The sequence below is a fragment of the Micromys minutus genome (genome assembly GCF_963924665.1).
Source record: "Micromys minutus genome assembly, chromosome: 1".
Lineage (NCBI taxonomy): Eukaryota > Metazoa > Chordata > Mammalia > Rodentia > Muridae > Micromys > Micromys minutus.
In genome coordinates this window covers 175,934,671-175,959,113 of record NC_137969.1, presented here as the reverse complement: position 1 = coordinate 175,959,113, position 24,443 = coordinate 175,934,671, and the positions used below count along the sequence as shown (strand labels likewise).

At 42.4% G+C, this 24,443-nt stretch overlaps 1 protein-coding gene across 9 annotated transcripts in view; it reads right to left on the bottom strand.

Annotated features, from left to right (window-relative positions):
• MYT1L (myelin transcription factor 1 like) overlaps positions 1-24,443 on the bottom strand; it is a gene marked incomplete at both ends in the record, with an annotated part of 130,621 nt that overhangs the window by 94,044 nt on the left and 12,134 nt on the right. For all 9 annotated transcript variants that reach the window (XM_080922390.1, XM_080922391.1, XM_080922385.1 and 6 more), the window contains one exon: positions 12,174-12,535. In XM_080922390.1, coding sequence (XP_080778516.1) covers positions 12,174-12,535 — 362 coding nt within the window. The remainder of the gene's footprint in view (positions 1-12,173; positions 12,536-24,443) is intronic.

Sequence of the window (24,443 nt, the reverse complement as noted above, 5' to 3'; positions counted from 1 at the left end):
GGTGGGGTTGTAAACTGATACAACCACTCTGGAAATCAGTCTGGTGATTCCTCAGAAAATTGGACATAGTACTACCTGAAGACCCAGCTATTCCACTTCTGGGTATATACCCCAGAGACACTTTAATATACAACAAAGATACATGCACCACAATGTTCATAGCAGCTCTATTTATAATAGCCAGAAGCTGGAAAGAACCCAGATGTCCTTCAGTAGATGAATGGATACAAAAATTGTGGTACATTTACACAATGGAATACTACTCAGCCACCAGAAACAAACACTTAACCAAATTCTTAAGAAAATGGCTGCATCTAGAGAAGATCATCCTGAGTGAGATAACCCAGTCACAAAAGAACAGACATAATATGCAGTCACTGATAGTGGGATGCTAACCCCAGAGGCTCGGACTGCTCCAGAAACAACTCACAGACTGTGTGAAGTTCAAGAAAAAAAGAAAAGAAAAGAAAACAAACAAAGAAAAAAAAAGTCATGCTCAATCCTTACACACCAAGAACACATTGACAAATTCCAGGTTACACCCTGTTTTACATGTACTTTTTGCTCATTGTAAAAAAAAAAGAAAAAAAAGAAGCCAAGCACTGACACAATTGTATTTGTATACATTTATGCAAAAATGTTTTAAAAAATTTTATCTTTGTTTTTTAAAATAAAGTTAAAAAAAAAAGTAGGAACATGGATACTACAGTGTGCAGAGAAGAGAGAATGTGGTGTTCCCTCTGTTGCACTATGCTTGAGAGTAGTCACCTCACAGAGTCCCAGGGCCAAGCTGAGACAGGGGCCACCTCTCTGCCTATCCAGGCTGAGGCGTTCCCAGGAAAGTATGGGAATGGAAATCAGAGAAGCTTAGGTTGATCTACTTACAAAGGAAGAAAATGAGCCTAGAGAGGTAGAGGTGCTTTTGTGGCTGAGCCCAGATCTACCTGTGTGATCACCAGTCAGCCACCAGCCTAATTGTTAACTGCTGTTACACAGGTGATGTTTCTTCCTGTGGGGGATTTATAAATGCTGTTGCTACAACTCACCTCCTCTGGGTTTGACTGCTAGAAATATTTTTATACTACACAGAGAACAGACAGAATCACTTAGCTGGAAGATTTTCCTAGAATGGCTGGAACTCCGTGCACTGGCTTTGTCCTGAAGTTTGTCTCTTAAAAGCATGTCTGAGATAGAACTTTTTAAATATTTAGTACTAACCAAGTCACATACATACATATCACACATACACACATAGACATAGACAGTGAACAGCAGTGTGTGTGTGTGTGTGTGTGTGTGTACCCAATAGAATTCAGAACACAAAGCCTAGTCTTATGATGATAGAATTCCTATTTGTCCTTCCTAATCTTTGTAGAGACCCCAAGAATGGTGGTTCTTTAGTGGCTACTACTCCTGAAAGGCAACAAGAGAAAGCAACAAATCACATGAATTCAGGTGACAGAACTGAAAGACCATACCAGGATGCTGTGCATGTTTGCTTTACCAGTCTTCTGAACTGCCTGTTTCTATAGCAACCAGACTGCAGTCTTCTTAGAAGAAGAACACAGTGAGCTTAGTGCAGACAGGCAGCTAGACACCTAGATTTTTCTCCTCAGATGAGGCAGAGCTCTGCTGTACACCCCATTGGGTAACTACTGTTATTCTCAGCATCTTTCTTCTGACTTTCTCTCTCTTTGATATGCCTCACTGGCTGGCATGAGTCACCATATTTCAATCACCATATTTTGAGACTTGTGCTGGAGTTGCTAGCTCAGCTGGCCTGCCACTGACCAGTGTCTTGACTAATGCAGTTTAGGTCCCTTTGGGTTTGGGAAGGTGTACCAGTTTTCTCATTGTTGTGACCCAATACTTTACAGAATCAAGTTTAAGGGAGAAGGATTTATTTTGACTAGTAATTAAGATGATGCGGTCTCTTATGCAAGAGAAAGTTGGCAGAATCCATAGTAGTGAAAGCGTGCAGGTAGGACCCGTCACAACTCAAGAAGCAAAGAACAGGGACAGCTTGCACTCACCTAGACTTTTTGTTTCTTTTATTAATTTATTCTACACTCTATCCTATGAGATGTAACCCCTCCCCCCATTTGGGGTAGGTCATCTCTCCTTCTTAAAACAACTCTGGACATTTTCTCAAACATAGACCCAGAGTCTGTGTCCTAGGAAATTCCAAAATGAAAACAAAGAGTAACCATCACAGAAAATTAGAAAATTAGATATGGCCTGTATTCTGGGTGGATGTTTAAGACAGCTCTGGTGTAAACAAGTGAGATAGGAGGGTAGGTGAAAGGTGAAATTCACTTAAAGAGGCTAACAGAGGACAGACTTTGACAGTCCATGGTTGTACTTATTATGACCCCAGGAGCTCATGTCACACACCCTCCACTCCTTAATACCAGGCTACAATCAACATGCATCTCCCTCTCACCTTCACAGACGCATTGTGCTGCATGTGTACCATCTCCTTGGATGGTAGGAGAGAAGATGACTTCTAGCCCACTGATGTTCAGTACAAAGGCTTCTGTTTTCAGAGCCCCTGGACACTTGAGTTCATGGGCATAGGACCCACCCTCTTGCTCCTGCAACAGGGGACTGAAATGATTCTGGATATAGACCTTCTTTTATCCCCAAGTTATTAGTGCCCTGCTCCAAGTGGATCAGCAAGTATTCAGCTGAGCTAGACAACACCAACAGACACTTTACATACAAAAGTCATTTTAGGTCAACAAGGATGGTGGGAGTGGGACAGAGAGGCATGGACCCATCACAGCCAGATGGTGCAAACTGCAGCCACTGTAGTAACATGTGTCATGTTTCATAATTACACTTTACTTAAGTGTTGCTGTTTCCTTTGTTACTAGTATTATAAGAAGCATTTACTATTCACAGCTCATGCAGGGCGTTCAGAGTTCTTAAGGTCTAACTTCAAGCTATTAGAATTCTTTTTACTGTTAGAACTTGGAAATGTTCTCACATCATATTTGGAGAAAGGCAGGCACCCTACTTGCTGTCAGCATGTCTTCAGTGGCAAAGTGCCTCTAACTTCCACCTGATTTTTCTATACCATCTTCATATTTTTTTTTATTATAGAATATATCTGTTACTTTTCAACACTTGTAGATATCCTGAGGATTTCAGGACAGGATTATCTCAAACCCAACCCTTTCTCTTCACTCCCAAAACCCTATCTGAACAGGAGGAGAACATGTACTTAATAGGTCCCAAGTAGAAGAGGTTCAAGTGCTGTAGGATAGGGGGAGCTATCTGAAGCAGTGAACCACGGAGAGGAAAGAAACACTGGGGCTTTGTTTGCAGATAGTAATAAAATGCCTTCTCTCTTGAATGTTGTTGAAAATCAATGATTGATACTTGCATGTGATTTTCTATAATCAGTGAAGTTTATAGGGCTAGGTGAGACTTAAAAATTAATGTAAGTAGGACACTTTGGTAGTGATTCCTCCCCATAGATTAACTGTAAGTAGGTGAGTTTAGAGGTTGAAAAAGTTTAGATGCTCCCTTTTGATTCCTTCTGAGGGTTTCAGAGGTTCACACCAACAAGCCATCCTGTATCTGACACTGCACTTTAGGGGAAGACGTTACCTTCTCCTGGGCCCTACTTTTGAAACTTTTGCCTGAGAAGACTGAGGTTCTTACCATACAGGCTGATCCCTGTGTCCAAGGACTACCTTCTTTAATCTCAGGAGTTCCTTTATCTCCACCTGAAGGGGAAGCAGGAGGTATCCGGAGAGGGCTGCACTGGAGCAGACAGAAGGATTTGGAACACAGGTGCACCTTCAGTTCCCATAGCTCCTGCCCATTTTCTGCTCTGCAGCAGCTCCTGCCAGTGAGCCTTTGCTTTGCTGCTGCTAATTGCTGGGGCATGGTTTTGATGTATCACACACAATTGCTCCAAGTGAATTTCCAGCCTCTCTTCTGAAAGCCATGTTGTTCTGACTTCATTCTTAATCCTACCCATGTCTGTACATTGAAAACTTGAGCTCCTCATCTGCAGACAAGTACACTCAGTATTTGATTTTGTCTGCTCCATGCCTATGTGCACTTTGCTGTCAATCTCACCTTGTAAATCAATCTAGCTTGTGATATAGCCAATGCCTCTGTCACTCCTGAACAAGGTCTGACATGGTCTTGCATTGCCTACCAAATCAGGGCTGTGAGAACAGAGACCAGCTCGTAACAGCCTGTTTCTGACACCCTCCTCTTCCACTGAGTCACCTGCACAGAAATTATCCTGGATCCTGACATTGTCTTAAAGTTTATATTCTCCTGAAAGGAAGTACGAATTTAGATATTCTCTAAACTTCCTAAGATACTGAGGTGCCAGCTCTAAGTTGATCATTGAAACACAGCTCTCATAGAAAGTCTGACCCAGGACACTGAGGTACAGACAGAATAATGCATACCTAGGATATAGAGATACCTGTGGGGTTGTAGCAACCATCTATTAACCTCAACTAAATACTGGCATTTCTAAGATTCCTAATTAAACAGAAACAGATAGAGATCTTGGGAAGAGCACCTTACCAGCCTTCTCACCAGACTGAAGACAAATGCTATGGTTGTCACATTTTGTACAAGCCAGTCCTGGGATGCTGGGTGGGGTGACCTGCATTAACACTTATCTACGTTACATTAGAACCCAACAGTAAGACAAAAAGACGATATCTTTGTAGTCATAGAAGTTGAACAGTTAGAAAATGAATGTATAGCATGCTGATACTATAAAGAAAAGGGAAGCTGGCTGGGAATATAGGGAAGACAAGAAGCTGAGGAAGGGGAAGTTCTCATGAGGAAGGAGACTTTTGCAGAGGCTAGAATTGGTGAGAAGCAGTAAGTGCCAGGTTTCCAAGACTCCAGAAAAGCCCAGACCCTACAGCCAATGTAGTATGTGAAGATGTAGGCACAGAGAATGGGAACGTGGCCAGGACCTGCCATGTCAAGACACCAGCACTAGATGCTTTCTTATGAACTCTGGGAATGTGGCTGTGTCTCATGAGTACTGGGAACAGAGGGTGCAGAACCTCAAGCTAATTCCACTCTCTAGTTTTGCTCTAAGAGGTGGCAGTTTTCTAGGGCCCCCATAGCGGTTTCTGATACTTCTCTGCAGTCCATATGCTATTCTCTGACTTTCAGATGAGGGAAATTATCCAAGGAGAACTTCTGGTTCTTTAATTAAAGGTTACAAGACTGGCTATACATCCTGTATTATGAGTTATTATAGTAGTTTGAGTCCCAAGCTTTCTAATGGCTGCTTTCTCTGACTTCTCCCTGACTGACAAGTTTCTTCTTAAGAGCCTATGAACCTTGGAAGGAAGGCAGGCACTAGCCTGGCAGGACACTGAGGCTAAAAGATTCAGCCCTCAGCATTCTTGCATCACTTTCAGGCACACAAATTCTGGGGATGTAGATCAGCATAGAGGAATAAGGCTTCCTATAGGAACCAGCAACCGATATGTTGCTTTAACTGTTGCTTCTACCTTCCGAGTGCTAGGATTGCAAGCTTGTGCCATCCTCTCCCTGTCATGTAGTAGTAGCCATTGGACTCTGGGCGGCGTAAAACCTAGGCAAGCTTCCTACCAACTGTAGCCATCTATTAGTAGTTCATTTTATAAGTAAAACAAATTTTCAAATACAATGAAAGGAGGGAGATTGAAAGAAAAATAATTTATACCAGGAACCAAGCCACTTTTAACTTAAAATCTATGAACTCAGTTTCTTAACATTTTCATTCATTAGGGAACTAAATTAATTGAACGTGAATTAAATTTCATTTATAAAGTTTTGAGGGACTTCTTAATGACACTTGGGCTCGGCTTATCTAGATTTGAAGATTTAAAAATAATAGGATAGTCATATCTTCCCATCTATGAGCTTTCTAAAATGACAGTGACATTGGGCAGTTTCTTGTGTTTCACTCTTGGTGTCTGTCTCTCCCTCTGCTATTTCTGTACCCCTGTCTCTGTGCCTGCTTGTTTCTCTCAGTAATGCTGCTCATTGTCTGGTCCTGTTCCTCACTTCTGTCTATCTGTCCCTCTCCTCTACAGGTCAACTGGCCAAACTTCAGGACTGCTTGCTCAAAGAGCAAGGGTCAGTGTGGCTGTGCATCCTGGTGATGGGGTAGGTGGAAGGATCCTGGCCCCCCGTCTCCAGAGCAGCACTGAGGTAAGTGGATTTCTTACATTAATGTGTTAGGCTTGGGGAGTGGATCCTGGGTCTTCTCTTCCTCATCCCTGGTAGATTCTGACTCGCTTCTAAGGGAGCCTGAAGAAGTACAGGGTGTTTTCTCTATATGGTTTAGTAACCTTCAGCATCTAAACATGTTCTTGGCTTTGGACATGTTTGATAGAGCATGAACTCTCAAAGCTACCACTTCAGTGTGTGATAATCAATTCTGCATTCTTCCAGGCCTATGCATGTTACTGCTTACTTCACTCAGTCTTTGCTGAAGCAAAAAAGAAAAGAAAGCCCTAACACAAGCATAAAAGCTTCAGCTAGCCCACTACTCTCTCAGTATAGGGAAGCATGCACCATGTTTGAGACTATGGGCAGACATTTTCAGACCTTGTCTGGTGCAGCCTTAGCAGAGACCACTGTTTGTCACTGCCTGACACTCAGTACTCCCCTCTCCCATGGAGCTAAGGGGATGGTCTTGAGTAGCAATTTTCCCCAGGGCAGAGAAGGGAAGGGCAGGTCAGGGCAGGGCAGGGCAGGGCAGGGCAGGACAGGGCAGGGCAGGGCAGGGGTGACTAGGTCAGTGTTCCAGATAGGCATATCCACAGGTCTAGAGTGGTTCAGAACTGAGGAAATGCAGGAGAAATTATCATATGGTCACTTTTGATTATGGCTGCAATGTTATAGTTGCAAACAATTTAGACTTGTGAAGCTCTTTTGTGTCTTGTTTCTGCTTTATGCTGCAGAGAAAGACAGAGAAAGAATGAAGGAATAAATCCTATTTTACAAGAGCCCCGAGAGGCCGGATGACCTTCTTAAAATGAGTGGTATGGACAGAGCTCAGATCTCCATGGTACCATGCTTCACTGTGACCACATAGCACACAGGTATGTAATGAACAAGACACTACAAATCCACTGATTCTCTGCAGTGGTCTTTACAACAAGCCATGAGACATCCTGTTTTCATTACTGTAGAAAAGGCTACCCTCCAGCACTTTACCAATGTGTTTACATCTTAAAAATATGAGACATTGTATTTTTATCACGTTTTCTGATTTATCTTAGAATACTCAACCATTCATGAAATTTAATAAAATTTATTTTATAATTAAGCAGAAATTTGATGATATGGAGCAGGATTGCTTTATTATGGACTGACACTTAGAAAGATCCTACTGGAGGCTAAAGGCTTATTCTCAAGTCATAGTACAATCTACCTCAGCACACTTGCATTTTTAATATCCCCACAAAAGGCTTTTGTGTATATTGGGAAGGTTAATTTTAAGAAGATGAAATCCACAATATCCTTTCTCCCAACTGTGACCATAGCCTTCCTCAGGTGGAGGCTTGCATACTAAACACATCATCTCTGTGCTGTGCTGGTCTCAGAACTCATTGCTCTTTCTGCTGACTACAGCAGAACACTGGCTGGCTAATTCTGATTTTCACAGTCTGTCTGCATTTCAGCTTGCTTCCCTCATCAGGGACCTGTCCCTGGGAAAGATACAGAAGGATAATTGGCTAATCAATATGGAGAGCAGCACCCTGAGAGGAGACTGGGGAGTTGTGGGGCCTCAGTGCAGACCGCTCAGCACCTTTATCCTCTTCCCTCATGACCACACCAGCTTCTGCCTCACACATGATCGGGACCCGGAGTGCAGCTGGGGACCTTATACATCACTCTGTTTGGAAAAAAACCACACCCCAGAACATCTTACAATTAGAAAGATGCTTCTGTGAGGAGGGATTCATACAGCATGGTCTTTGAGATTGAGTTACAGAAGACCGAGGTCACTCTGTAAAGGTGGTCACATAGAAGAGTCTTTTGCTTCATAGTGAGGTTGCTAGTACATGGTCCCAAGTCAGAGTCTGCAGTTATGGACTGCCAGACTCAATTACTTCAGAGACAGAAGTGAAAGTTGTATTGCTCTAACAAAAGCAGCCCTTCAAACTCTGCTTCCATACCATGTGTGTTCATTCTATCTGGCCTTGAGCAAATGCCTAGCATATTAAAGAAAGCTCTTAATATAGACATTCACAACAATCCACTCCTCCAAATGAGCTTGCAAGGATACCACACCCATGGCTGCTAACTGGTGTGGGATATGGAAGGCCAGGCACCCTAATGGGATAGGCACCTGCATTGATTCACCCAATGTTGTGGGGACAGGTTTACAGTGCTCAGTGTTCAAGGTAGTCCTGAGATGCCAGAGGCAGATGCCAATAGGGACCCCAACATTTTATCAGTATCAGAAGAGTATTTAAAGAAACAGTGTGAGATAAGGAAGATAGTAGTTTTGTCTTGTTAATTTTTGACTATGCACTGCCTAGTTCTTCCTCAAGAATACACTTTGTCTATGAGCAGAGGAAACATGGGCTCAAAAGAACAAACATAAATATGAATATAAAATATATATGTATATTTGTATATAATATTTTAAAGGGATACTCTTTTTGGTGAATGGAGTGTGAAAATAAAGTATCCTGCATGTGCATTATCTATGCAGTGAATATGTGTTTCTCATTATAGGGATCCTGTAAGAACTTAATCACAGCACGGGCCAGGTCTCCTTGGGTACAGAGTGGCAGCTCACCTTTAGGATAGATAACTGTTACTTAGTAAACATGAAACCGGATAACTACTGTCCATTTTTGTAAATAGATCTGCTCACAGGAAACTCAGTGTCAAGGCCATTTAACATATGTGTAAACTGCAATGCTCAAAGGTCCTTGAAATGAAATACTTCATTTCCATGTTATAAATGTCTATTCTACAATTAGTGGGTGCCTTTTATAATAATCTGATGAGTTGTGTAAATATGTTTTATCTGAAATAAAACATCTCCACATTTCAAGCTACAGTCAAGACAAAACAGTTCCTGGGTGGACACAGTGGCACCGTGTCAGCACAGATGACCTGAGGCTTCATGCCTGGACCTCAGGCAGATGCCAGTTCAAGTTTTGTTTTTGTGCTCAAATCACTGCTCCAACTTCCTCACACTGAACATCATCTGCTCTGCCATGACATTTGTCCAAATTGTGATTTAAGCATGGGCTACTTAAGTTCTCCTCATGAGGCTCTCTGTCTTCCTTGCTTCTCATTTGGGGTCCTGCCTGGCAGAAATGAGACACAGCCAGCCTTAGAGGAATCTGCTGCAGGCTTAACCTAAGATTCCATGATACTATTAACAAGGGACATAGAAACACATATCTTAGGATGGTGACTGACATTAAAAAGTGGTGACTGTTGCATATAATGGGAATCTTGCATCTCTGTACTTTGTATATGTATGGCAGGCTACCCTGGGATAAGTTTGCATTTACTGCTAGAGGTTTGGGCACTGATTTCTACAGTATGGTAAAAGAAAATAAAACAGAACCAAACAAGAACAAACCCCAAGACAAAAGGTATGCATAGTGAGGATACAAAGAAAGGAGCCTGGTGTATCTCTGCCTCTCAAATCCTCTTTAACATTGTAAGCACAACTAAGTCTGATCATGAAGAATAGCTGTTCTATCAACAAAGCTCCGGAGTTCTTTTCATGGAGATACTCAATCCTGGAAGGTTATAAAATAACATAGAGGATAAAGCACTGAGACATCACTGATGGTGCTAGTTAAACAGACTTGGAACACAAGCTTACAGGTTCTTCAATGCAGACTTCTCCCTGCTGCATTAGCTTCTGACAGATTCTCCAGGAGGTTTATAGGGCAGTTCATGTATAGTCAAACATTTTGGAAATCAAACGAGCCTTTGGTGTCCCCTCCAGAACACCCTCAACAATCAGGACCATGGGGGATGATCCTCCACAAAAGCAGCTCCTGGGTCTGAGAAGCACAGGAATGAGTGCTTGAGAGGGCAAAGGGACTCACTTTCTATGAAGGACACGGGCAAGGGCATACCTGTCTCACTGGGGAAGCAGAGACTAGTCTCATAGCAGATTATATGCTGAGCTCCTCCTCAGTAAGCCAGTGGCTCTTTTAAGTCACCTGACAGCTGATTGCTTATCTGAGGAGCAGACACAGTTGAGTTCTGCTCCTCAGGGGCTGACTGCATATCTGGGATTGCGCCACTCCTTTCTGAGGGGTTTTGTTTCCACACATGGCCCTACTCAGCACGGGCTAGATGTCTGGGTATAGGTGCCAGGCCAGGTATGCTTGGTATTTAAAAATCTGGACCCTCTGTGGTTATAAAGCTGCGTGTCTGGGGACTCTGTCCTGGGCCCACTGCTTGAGTCAGTACAGCTAACAGTTCTTGGTTCTGATTCGCTGTTGAGTTCATTATGCAGCCAGGTTCTAGGTGCTAAATTCAGAAAACTCAGGCTTGTGCAGTCACATCGTCATGTATCCCAGTGAGACTTCTGAGCACCTTTCAAAACATGCCATTTTGTACATTCAAAAGGTGCATTATCTAAATTATCACCCCAAATAAACAAAACTGAAATATTTAAGTTTAGAAAGTGGAGCAGATTCTAAATTTAGATAAGACTCTTTGTGCATACCAAATGTTCATAACCCTGAACATTAATATCTCCTGCTTCCCAAACATGATGAGACTGTGCAAGAGAGTATTTTATATGATTGCAATGATGCCACACAGCCAAAGTACAAATCACTCATCAGCACTGACAACTAAAGATGTCATTTAGAGTTGCACACAGCTTATTCTGTGTCCCTAAATATTTGCTTAACTGATCTCCTCTCTATCATTCTTCACATTTCATTACATAGGGCTACATAGCTTCTTGGGAGATCATTAATGACATCAGCACATTTCTCTACAGCACACAACAATTACAGTAATTATTGGCATAAGCTATGATGTAACTTGTTAAGCTTCTACTCACAGCATTCTGTAATTCTATATGAGAGAACCGAGGGCAAATGTGAGTAGCACATTGTTATCAATAATAACTTTAAGGCTCTGTACCAATGTGTGACTGCCCTATAGTTTGTGATTTTTAACAAAATGGCCCTGTCTTTGCAACCAAGCACATTCATTTTTGCCTGTGCATAGCAATATTGTCTTCTGGCTCACTTGCATGATCATTTGTTGTGTTCTTTCTAAAGGATGAAATAATGGAATTGTATCTGGAAGTTAGCTGCTTTAGAATTTATATTTTTGAAGATATTTAAGCCCAAGGGACTAGGCTGAGGAAAAAGTATTTTCTTATTTCCATTTTTTTTTTTTTTTTGGCATTTTTTTATGAGGCAAATCCTAAGCCAACAAAAGCTCTATCTAAGATCACAAGAAAACCATAATTTCTTTCCAGAAAAAAGTGATCTTTAGGATAGGGTTCATAAATCATAATTTTGAGTCTTGTGCTAACAGAAAAGTGGACACATAAGGGAATCCTCTGGTGTGCATTATGGAGGCCACTGATGTACAGAAAGTTTGCACTTCACTTGTACAACCCACAGTGTTCTACCTCAGACCAGAAACCTGGTTCTTAAATGTAGAAACATACAACCAATCTACCAGCCATTTCTTTTAAGTAACATCTCTTTTTATCCCTGCCATATAACAGTCACCAAAGTATGGCTTTGACAACCAACAGACAGAATCTGTTTCTCCAGCTCACATATTAGAGGCTGGGAGGCTAAGGCTGTGCCAACGGCCATGCTTGAGTCAGTCCTAGTGCCTGTCAGAGAGAACAACTGAAACATCAGACATGCTAGACTAGTTCAGCAAGTTGCCATGACAACAAATCTGAATAACGATTTGATAAAAATCTAAAGCTCAGAAGATAACTTAAAGGGATTATTTGAGATAAACTCTTAAATTCATATAAGCAGTTTATCCATTTGGTGTTGGGCAAACCCAGTCTTGAAATTGTTAGGATGCCAAGGATATTCACACTAGGAAATTCATGCAAAACAACAACAAAAAAACAAACAAACAAACAGACAAACAAAAACCCAAAACTGACCCTGAAGCATGGCCTAAGCTTTGTATTTAAAGATTACCATTTTCTTCTTCCTCTTCCTCTTCTTCCTCCTCTTCATCATCATCCTCTTCTTCCTCTTCTACATCATCACCATCTTCATCATCATCATCATCATCTTCATCATCTTCCTCCTCAATCTCCTCCTCATCTTCCCGATCCACCTCATCTTCATCATCATCATCCCCTTGCTCATCATTGTCTTCGGAGAACTCGTCATCCTCCTCCTCCTTATCATCCATGTCTTCTGTACCGTCACTCTCATAGCATTCATCTACTGAGGAACTATCTGCTTTTACTGCAAATGGTTTTCGCTTGGGAGCAGGTTCTTGGGGTTGTTTATCTTGCGTCTTTCTTTTTTTAGCCAAGGGACAACCATACACACTGATAAAAATAGAGGAAAAGGACAGAGAAAAAGATTTTTGTTACTGCTTGAACATCAGAGCAATGGGATGCCTTGCAGATATTTGGGATTGAGAATGAATGTCACCATGCAGATGCAGAGGAACAGGGCACTACTGTTCTCTCACACTTAGTCCTGCTAATGAAAATGACACAACGATGAAGCACAGCTTGCATTTGTCTAACTGCCATTAGCATGTAACCAGAGTCTTCTAGGTACCCATTACCATGATTCCGGATGGCATGGAGACCGTAGTTCAGGAGGATGGCTATGAAACCCTTCCTCCATATGCATCTCAGGCAGTTTAACGTCCTGATTCAATCTGCTCAATATTACTACACATTTAGTAATATTTACTTAATATTACTACACATCGTCAGTCTTTGATAATGCCAGTTCCATCCCAGCTCCCAGAGAATGACTCTGGGATTAGTGGCAGTTGCCCTTAAATTAAGATGAACTTAGTCCAGACCTTCTATCAAAACCTTTCTCTGAGAAAGCATTATTTTTCCAAACTATGTTATCTGCTTAGTTCTTTTCTTTTTATAATCATAAAGCCTGTATGTGCTTCAGGAAATAGGGAACACATAGGTATCTAACATGCTATGAGAAATAATGCATGTGTGTCAAGAATGCCATGTGACCTTCCCTTACAACTGACCACTGCCATAGGAGATTCCTTCAGACTTGGGTTGCCTCAGTTTGGAACCTAGGAATGATGACCTGATCACAGATCTTGTTCAGCCAGTGCCTTCCTATGGATCCTGTGCGACTCAACAAATGTAGATGTAAAGGGACAGGTCCTTGCTTCAGTTCTGTAAGGTTCAGTCTAACATGTCAGTAGTATCATTTCTAGTTCCTCATTATCCTATGCCAAACACTTAACATCATGGCACTGAAACAATTCAGACTGAATGAAGAAATTAAGAGCACAAATCCTTTCATACAATACAGGGAGAGTACCATATCCAAGGGGCAGATGATAAATGCTAGAAAGACCATATACTGGAAGAACTCTGAAGGGGAGAAAAGTACCATCTGGCAGAGAAACAGATACCTGAATGCATATCAAAATCATCTGCAAACAATATGAATGGAAGAGAAAGCACAACATAGTTCAGAAAACTGAAGCATGAGCCCTGGAAAGCTGAGAGTAATCAAGGCAAGAGAAGAAAAGAATGGGTTTGTGTGTTGTGTCAGGAAGGGAGAGATCCACTCAGTGGACTGCCTATGAAACTATCTGAGCTTTTGCAGGCAGTTACAGATGCCTTCACACTTGTGTGTTGGAAAGACCATGGCAAGCTGCCAGCGTGATGAGCCAAGGTGAGTGAGGTTGGAGATGGCCAGTAAAGGGATGGCTTTGTGACATCTAGGCAGTGAAATGGGCTATGCCTTGAGGAGAGTAGCTTGGTGGCTGAGTCCAGAGATACTGCACACCATAGCTTGAGGGGAGGCTCCCTTGCACTCTGAGCCCCCATGATAGTAACGGGTACCACTGCCCATGAAAAGAGGTGAGGGTGGGTACTGGAGTCAGGCTGCAGGGTAGGGACAAGGGTCTTCAGTGCTGGAACATGGCGGATAGAGCTTGCCTGTGAGCAGGGCTTATCAGTTGAGTAGTTTTGGACAGATGTTCAAGTTTGTACCCCAGAGTTATCATCTGAAAATGAAAAAACTGTGTTCTTCTCACACAAATACCTTAATCATGAAATGCCAACAATAAACATGAAGAGTTGGGTTTAGCGCCTGGCTCAGACAAGGTCCTCAGTCTGTGACAGTGTTTTCTATAGAGTAAGTAACACAATGACGCCGATGTTCTCACATGTGGTTGCATCTTGACAGCTGTGTCTCCTAATGGTCAGAAGTCCCCATATGGCTAAGAAACTCTGAAGCACTATCAGTTTCTGCCTGATATATCAGAAAATGCACTATTGAGGGCTTTCCCATTTGCCTTGTATGTGCACCAGTGAAGGTTTGCAGCCCCAGAAGACACAGAGCTTTTGTGAAACATAGTTGTTTTCACATATGTGTGCTTTTTGCAAGAGGACCATGGGATAAAACAGCCTCAAAGGGAGATCTGTCTAGTTTTCTGTCCCCTGAAAGAGAAGAGGGATATCATACCAGGACAAGTGTGATTATCACAAATATTCCTAAAAGTCTCTTGCAAAAATAACAAATCCAAGCTCTCTCATCAGCAGTCTCCAAGCTGTCTGGAGGGTACTACCTCTGCTTCTTTTTGCTAAATAAACTGCTTAAGGTATCCACATTTCTTGTCTGAATTCTTTCTTTTGAGATGACAAGAACTGAGGATAACTTGAGACTAGTAATAGAACCCTCATGAGTGCTAAGGAATGAATATCTCATAGGCATTATGCACAACACATCCAGGCTCTGTAGTGGGGCATGAATTCAACCATCTACATTATTAGGGGATACGAGACCCTCACAGTCCTAATATTTGAGGTCATTAAGTCTAACAATGACCACTCCCCTTGTTGAACATACTAAGTGTAAGCTGTCTTCAGCTGCATTTTAGAAAATATGGGTTCAGTGTGATAACAGTAAAATTCACTAGCATCAAACACATTTCCTGTCAGTTCATTTTGTTTGTTGCTTTGATCTTTCTCTATGTCATGTAGGCACAGTGCAGATAGTCTCACCTAAGTCATAGGCAAATTTTCTGACCTCTCTCATTGACTGCTATCTCTTGTTATCCACTTTTAAAGGGACAACAGAATCTAAGTCCAGAGACATTTCAGCATATTTTAGAGGCCGATACAGGAGCCTGTTCAGGTCAACAGAAAACCTGGAGAAACTCTGGGGCTGAGTTTGGGGTATGAATCCTGCTAAACTCATGTTCTGTGGGTATGGCATCTGCTTATGGTGGCAGCCTGGCAGAAGGAGGAGGGAGGTTTTTCTCTCGCCCATGCACCTGGAGTGCTGTATGCTACTACTCCTGGGCTCCTGTCCATCATTCGTATCTTTCTAAATGACAACATCACAGTTCTGGGATATCCTTAGATTGAGAAAACCAAGTAGAGTTAGTGGTAGAGTACTTGAAGCAGCCATAAAGCCATCTAGGCGAGGGCTCCAGTAAATGTCTTTGGCTTCTCTCCTCATGTGCCACATGCAGAGAGTATCCAAGGGCAATTATTATTCAGAAAACAGTTTAGTGACTCATTCTTTAATCCTTTGAATCATATAGACATAGTCTTACAAGGTGCACACTTTCCCGGAGTAGCCAGTGATACCTCTCTGGTGGTAGGTGCCTAGCAAACACACAGAACAATTCACGATGTCTTCACTGGCGAAGGATGAGAGTGTACCATGTCCTAGTGGGGTTACAGATCACATGCTACCCTTATTGTTCTCCAGGGAGTTAACAGAAGAATCTGTATTCTGCTGACACTAAGTTTCTAAGCTACAGCATCTAACACACTAGCCTTGTAACACATGCAGGTACTGAGTTAAACATAATTCAAAGTCCAATTTCTATGTTTTACTAACCACATTTCAAGTATCCAGAGCTACATGGGGCTAGTAGATATCTTATGGTCAAGGTAGAGAGGCAACCTTAACATCACACAAAACATGTTCCTGGACAATCATTTGTAGCAGCCTCTCTGAATTGTTCAGTGCATAATAGGCAAGTGAAGAAATGATGGATATCATGGGGATGAGGGTGAGGATGGATCATGGTGGAGAGTCCTTGAATTTGGAAGGCAGTATAAGACTCTTGAAGCCAAACTAAGAAGGATCTGCTAGTCCTGAAGAGCACGAGAAAGAGTGTCCTGCAGGGCAAACACCCACCCCTAAGGGATGGAGCTGTTTTGTGACTTGTTCTCAGGTGTTCACTGACTGTTCCTTCCTGACCTTCAAGTACTGCACACCTGAGGATTAAATATGGCCTAGAAATAAAATTCATTTTCCATGCTGGCTCTTTCTCTTCTCCAGTTGCATCAGTTCATATACAATACAGTCTAGACACTGAAACTCAACTGCATTCATATTTCATGCATAGTTGAAACAGGAAGGAAATTAGCATATAAGTTTAGTGCTGACATGACTGTATTTCAATTGCATTACATTGATGGCAACAGTTTTTATAACTTTTCCACGGTGTTCCCATTAAGAGGTTCTTACTGCAAGCACCAGACACAACAGTAGTTGTGGCCTCATCTCAAAGAATCAGACTCTAGACTCAAACTGCCCTCAGACTGTTTGTAATATCTCTGTCCAGAGATAACAAAGAACATTGAAAGTATATAGAGATGGGAAATAATGCTTGATCAGAAACAGGGTGTCTGGTCTCTGTGTCTTAACCTCTTTATAGTGACATGAATCCACAGTGAGGACCAAGGATGGCTGCTCTACTCTCCTTCAGCTCAGTCTCTGGATCCCTAAGAGTATCTTAACTTTGCAACAATTATAATCCTTTGTCTATGAGTTGTTTGAATGGTTCTGTGTGTTCTGTAGTAGGCTCTTTTGGAAGATGAGTTACTTGCTGTGGTTTACCCTTCATGGACTTGAATGGTAAAACATCAGATTCTCTAAGACTGGATCCTGGGTTCTTAGAATTCTTCTTATTATTTTAATTTGTGCTTACCCTATACAGGTACTAAACATGAACAGCATCAGTATAACTGAAAATGAGTTTATCAACCTTCTCTTTGTTTGTTGTTTCTGTCAAAGTCACTTATAAAACAAGGATGGAGTGCAGGTACCTCATGACTGCTCTAGGGCTGTGTTTAGTAAGTGTTCAGTGGCTATGAAGGGAGCTCAGAGCTTTCTAATGGTTCTTTATAGCTACAATTGACCATTTCCTCTGTGGCTCATGACATTTTCATTGTGTAATAAGTAATGTAATCCCGAAGTACTGAATTCTAGCAGCAGCTCTGCCTGTTATGTCACTGGTAGAGCACTTACTTCATCCACAGATGGTGGCGTTCTCTGCAGCTCAGTCCAGAGTGTCACTGATGGAACATTCACTGCATTTATGAACGCTGTTTTCTTTATAATCTTATAGGTAGAACTCAGGGCCTCACACATGGAAGTCCAGTACTGAGCTACATTCCCAGTTCACTTTTTACACTTTTTTTCTTTTTCTTCCTTCCTTTTTATTTTTCCATTTTCTTTCCTTTTCTCTTTCTCTCTCTCTTTCTTTTTTTTTTTTTGAGACACAGTTTTCACAATAAGCACAGGCTGTCCTCAAACTCTCTACCTCTTTGACTCTGACTCCCAAGTACCCCTGACATGTATCTCTATTAAACCTTCTCAATGACCCTGTGAAGCAGGACTCTTGATCATTTCTTGAAGGGATGGACATTTTGACCACCTTGCTTAGGATTACTCCTCTGGTGAGGGTCTATAACTCCCTTCTGTCTATGTCAGGATTTCAAACATATAATGTCTGCTAATCCTGCCCTGGTTTCTTTCTGGGTTTTTATAAGGGCCATTAACAATAGCATTTTCTCTATAAAAGCCTTTTATGTAATAAGTAGGCGTTCAGGAAGCATCTGCTGCATGAGGATTGAGGGAGTTTGTCTGCTTATTTATTCAGGAAGCATTTCCTGAGCAGTGCATATGATACTAATGTCATGAGACAGCAGACATAGGTCCCTAGGAGAGGGAAGGATATACAGGGATAAACTCTGGGGAAGAGGGGGTAGAGAGAGGGAGGGAGGGAGGGAGGGAGAGAGAGGGAAAGAGAAAGAGGGAGGGAGAAAGGGAAAGAGAGAGAGGGAGGGAAGGGAGGGAGGGAGGGAGGGAGAGAGAGAGAGAGAGAGAGAGAGAGAGAGAGAGAGAGAGAGAGAGAAAGAAAGAAAGAGAGGCCAAGAGAAAGACATATGAAGAAAGACATATGAAGAAAGACATATGAAGAAAGACATATGAAGAGAGATTCAGGGACAAAGACACAGAGATGTAGATATAGACACATAGAGGGGGAAAGACAAAGACAGGAAAAGGCAAAGAGAAATGAAAAAAGACTAAAAAGCAGAGTGGGGGGGAGGAAAGTGAAGGAGAGACAGACAAAGGCATTAATAGACACAGGGAAATATAGAGACAAACAGACACAGAAAGACAGAGGCAGAGGGGTAAGAAGATGGACATGTGGGGATGGTGTTAGCTGTCTAGTCTTTCTGGGTAGGATCATAAGAGAGTAAAACGTGACAAACATGGCCATGTGTGGGGTATGAACTGGCAGAAAGTATTATAGGATCTAGGGGGTATAAAAACATTTGAGGAATGGTATTTACCTATAGCTCTCCTAGCTTGGGCATGGGATGAACAAGACCCATGGTCAAGTGATCAGGAGAAGGCACAATAACAAGAACAATTCCTGGCCTTTTAGTTCCTTGGCTACTAGTGGTACCACCAGTTGATGAGGAGGACCCAGGAGGGAAATCTGATATGCTTGTTTGTAGTTAGGATGAACAGAAGAGCCAACTATAGGCTAGTGCACTAAAGTTGTGCTTTCCTGTAGATTTCAGCTGGCAGGTGGCCTCAGCAAGGTGTGGCTGGAAATAAGGTTTGGGGTGGACATCATTGGATGAGATTCTGTCCAAGGCCCTCATGCCATTGTTGTCAGGAAAAATCAATACTGTGAAACTGTGTGTCACCACACACTGCTGCCCATCCCAACACCATTTCTAGCCAGAACTACTGCCTATCGTCTTCCTGATAGAGCACACAATACTGTGGATATTAATATGGGAAAGACGCTATAAGAGGGTTTCAACAGAGACATAGGGACAGCAAGGAGTACCAGGGCTTTCTGAGTTGCTCCAGTTACTGAGAGGAGGACATAGACATGCTAATATAGACTCCCAAGGATACTCTGCACACAGCTTGTAGCATCCATAGAGAAGAGAGTCAAGCTCCAGGGCTGAGAGTGCTAAGCATGTTACCTAGGTGCCTGTCCCTCTTGTATCCCTGATGGAAGGCTGGTCGCAGCATGCATGAGACCCAAATAGCATCAAAAGCCCTGTGAATGAGGGAGGAACCAGGATGTGAGTTCATTGGAGACTGCTAAAGGACTCAACCCTGGTGGCCTAGCTCTTTAACTCAGTCAGGAAATGCCCAACATTGGCTCCTGAAGGAGCTACAAGTGCTGGGAATTCTAGGTTGGTTTCGACTCTTTGCAGAGTACAGAAAACATTTAAAGATACTTTCAAAAGAGTTTAAATTTCAAACTGCCTTACAATATATTTAACCACACCCAAGTAAAACTAATTCAGCTGTAAATACATACTAGTATATTTTTGTAATTTTCTTCACCGCCTTCTGTAAGGATGGTTAGCAGATGTTTAGTTTATGTGAAAACTTCATAGCCACTTCCAGTTTAAACTCATCATAAATCATAAATATTCTAGGCCCTGAAAATATTTGATAGCATGTTCAAAGATGTATATTTGATTCTAACTTACAGATTTAAAATAACATCAACTTCTAGAAGTCAGACACTTCTTTTTACCTTTAAAATACATCTATATGACATAGTCCACTATTAAATACATACTGCCCTTGAACAATAACTCAAATAAAGTTTAAAATAACCATAAGCATTGACTCACTTTCACCTACCCTCATAGCTTTCATTTCAAGAAAAGCAGTAGAAGTAACTCTGGTGGTCACTGCAGAAACCCAGTTCAGAAATAGAGTTATTTTCCAAACCATCTCTGACAGATACTTGGTTCCCTAGGATCTGTATGCAAACGTTTCCTCCAGTTGCTAAAGTCCTACATGGAATCAAGTATAGTTTCTTGAGTCACAGCTTCTCTCAGGCCTGTCAGAATTTTTGCTAGCTTTCCTCCTGGCCACCCTATTGATACTCTAATGGTTGCTTTCTACAATGGCTTTTATTTGCACATAATTTAAAGAGTCAGCTTGAAAACCAGTAATCCTCCACATGCCTTCCCTGCTTCTTCAACAGTCTCTGACTAAGGGCTCATGCCATGCTCCCTGGTTTTCAGTTTAAGTATCACCTGATGGACTCCTTTGGGAGATAAGAGTTCCACATGAACTTCCACAGATGAACAGGTTCGTGTCCAGTCCACAGGCCTTCCCATGACCACAAAACCTGGGTCTGCTTAGGCAGCAGTACTGGCTGTTGTACTGATTGTAATTTCTTTTCTGTGTCTTATTACTGTATTTGTGGATGTTTTTATTTTTTCTATGTTTGTCTTGATTCTTCAACTCTCTGTCAGGTGTTAGACTCCAATATATATGTTTCTGCTCTGTGGACACACACAAGGTCAACCTTGCCGTCATGGTTCTGTGTGTCCACCTTCCCAGGGACTCTTCTGCTCCTCACTGGGCTGGTTCTGCATTCTGACCTCCAGCTGTCATGATTGGAAATCATCTTTCAGGCTCTGAACCAGGGTGCAGGGAGGCACATATTCTGAGCCCTTATCTGAAATGCATTTGCTATACTCTCACACAGAATTGCTGGAGTGAGTCTAATTGCAAAGAAATTTCCCTCAAAGCTTTATTTCTCTCCAGCATTCTGGTGTCCTGTGAAGCTGTGCAGCTGTCGTTGAAGTTAGAATTTGACACTCTTTCAGATCATGCCCTCAGCCCTGGGTGAACTCTGAGATTCCTCAGGGGTTTTTTGGTGGCAGGTATGTGTACCTCTGTTATGTGGGTCTGCAGAGGGAGAGTTCTAGGGGGCTGGGGTGACCTTCTGCACTGCCCACTGTTCCTTTCTAGTAAAGCCACTATTTGGGGGGCATATTTCCTGGACTAGTTCTCTTACCTCCTTTGCTTGGCTCTTCAATTTTTTTTCATAGTTTCATCTTTCCAGTGGGCTATTTTCTCAACCTTGTTGTTAATCTCTAGGAGCTTTTCTTTACTTTTATGATTTCAAGAAGTTAATTATTTTCTAAACAATATTTTCTCTATAGCTCACTGTTTAATTAAATCGTTCTCATGTTTGACCTCTGCCTGTCCAGTCTCATTCACAGTGAAACTGTTGACTGTGGTATCAGGTGCAGACTTGAGAGGCTACTCTGTCCAGCAGCCAGATGTGGAAGGCTTCATTTTTTCCTTTTAGAACATTGGTTGACTCTGCAGAGGCTGTCCTTTCAAACTCCCATTAGCAGGCCTAGTCTTGGCAGATGTAATGCTCAGATTCCACACATAACTCAAAGCAGGCATTGTCTATCCTCCTGCCTGCTCTAGTTTTCCCATGCAGTGCCTTGGTGAATCCTGCTGGACTCACTGGAAGATGGGTCTCAGGCTGACCACTCATATGAGCTTTACTAGTTCACTGGCCATGTGGAGCACAGAAGCTTCTTACATAAATGCAGAGTCATCCTGTTTTCTAACCATTTCCACCCCTGTTTCAAAAAACTCCTGCTACCATGTACTCTCAGACTTCAGAGGGCCCCAGTAATAAGTACTCTTGGCTGTTTCTGGTGCTTTCTGTGTCAGCAGAATATTCAGCCCATAGCAGGGCAAAGACTCTACTGGGTCAGACAGGGCTTTCCATCACTTTTATATCTTTATGACTATAATGCAGTTGATTTTCTTTTCCATGTTATTCTTCCCTGGAACCTTCTGCTTTTAGAAGTCAGATTTTCAGCAATTGTTCATGTGAGGTATGTGAAGCACTAGGTTCTTTCAGTGTACTTTACCTACCGTGAACTAGGGCAAGGGCTACTGCATTAAGAAAATCTATCTTGTCTACATCTTCATATTCCAGGTTAGCTTCTGTTGCTGTCTGGTCCAATCTGGTCCCACTATCATAGCCATCCTTTCTCTGCCCTCCCCATTCCAGAGTTCCCTGTTTATCCATGAGTCCTGTTGTTGGAGTTTCCTCTCCTGCCTATCTGAAAGGCTCATCTCAAGTTCCCGATTCTTGAGCAAGCCAGTACTGATCAGGCTGGGATTCAAGAATGTTTATCTTATATTCTGCATGGGAGATATTTTCCATCTACTATAAACTACCAATATTCCTTCACATGTGCCGGTGCTGGTTTATTATATCAGTTTAATGGTTCGAAGCTATTCCAACAGCCAAGCCACTCTTCAGCAGTAAGATTAGCTGATTAATCTGGTCAGTGAGTGCCTTTCGACTAACAGGGGTATGCTTTAAGTGAGATTCTATTTTAACCAAAGAGCTCAGGTGGCTAAGGAGTCTTCCAAAAGTGTTCACTTCATTATGACCTAGAATGACCAGTAACACGTACAAGGAAGGAACTTTAAAAACCATTTTACCCACCTTTGACCCATAAAATGCAGTAGTACACTTAAAGGTCAAACATCAAACAAGACTCTACATCAAAAACATCATTTTTTACCTGGTCCATATGAAAACTGACATATACATTATTCAGAGGGAAAAAAAGTGTGTCCCAGGGAACTAGCCACACTCTGCATTTCTGTTAGACAGTGGGTACGTCGGCTCAGAGGAAGATGTCCAGACAGACAATTGCTGGGAACAAAGTCCACTCACTCAGCTGGACCAGCATGTGGGATCATTTCCATCTGGTCTTACTGAACAAATGTGTTCACACTGAGACTGATACGCTTGACCATGCACTTGCCGGTACAGCTTTGGACCTACCTTAGCTCAGTGGTAAGATGTGACTTTGGATTTATGCTGGACAGTGTGGCATGTCCTTGGCAAAGAACTATTCTACTCTGTATGATATTGGACTCAAAGTGGCAGTGTCCCCATGGCTTAAGAGCTTCTTGTGTTTAACCAGTGCTACTACCATGACTTCTAGAAGATGGAGTACAGGTCTGACTGTACCGGTTGTGTCTCTACCCTGGAACAAGTTTATAAGAAAACCAAAACCAAGAAGCTAAAATCTATCCTTCATGTGAGGACAGGGCTTGTGAGATGCATGCATGAAAAGTTAGTGTATGTAAGGATAGTGTACATGTGTGAAGGAACGGAAGTGTGAGGGCAGTCTCTCTCTCTCTCTCTCTCTCTCTCTCTCTCTCTCTCTCTCTCTCTCTCGTGTGTGTGTGTGTGTGTGTGTGTGTGTGCGCGCGCGCGCGCGCGCGCGCGCGTGCGCGTGTGCGTGTATGCATATACACACATGCATGAGAGAGACAGACAAACAGACAGACACGGAGAGGGACCACGCCTTATTTCATTGCTGAGGACCCTTCACCTTCATTCTTGAATCCCATGGCATCTCTTCTAACAGCTTCTGGTGCCATGGACTAATCACATTCTCTTACAGATAGGTGAGTTTTATAGACCGAAGCATAGGGAAGGATACTAGGCACTAGAGAAAGATGAGTAAGTATAGAATGCCTGTAATGTCGTCCCCTTTGGCATGCTTGCTTCTCGGGGTTTGATAGGTGCTATGGTGACGAATGATGGCATCAAAATTCTGTGGTATTGTGTCATCAATAGGAAAATCCAAATAAAATAGCAAACTGGAATGGAAAGGCAGAGGCTGTGGTGAAGTGGACATCATTCTACCATCAGTGCTGATTACCCAGTGTGAGCCCTAGCAGGCCCTGGCCACATTCCTGAAGATGCAACCCCAAAGGTGGCCCAGTAAAGGGAGAATGCTCAGATTGCCAAATGATGCCAACTTTGCTATCTGAAAGTCTGGCTCTGAAGATAGATGTGGGTGGGAGCACACTGGAGTTCTGCCCTCTGCTGGGTGCAGAAACAGGCCCCATGGAAGGGACACTTCGATTCACTGGGAATGCCATGTCCTTTTGGTCTACTGACTGGCCATGCATTGGCTTTCATGCTTTCTTCATGGGTACCCTAGGGTGAAGATGCATAGTCCGTGTTAAATTTGTTTTTCCTAAAATGACTGCCACGCAAAACAGTAACTCAGGCAGACAGGAACAATAGTCTAGGTTCCCAGCTGGCTGTGCTCCTTCCTGGTGACTGGATGCACTGTCAGAGTGACAGCAGGG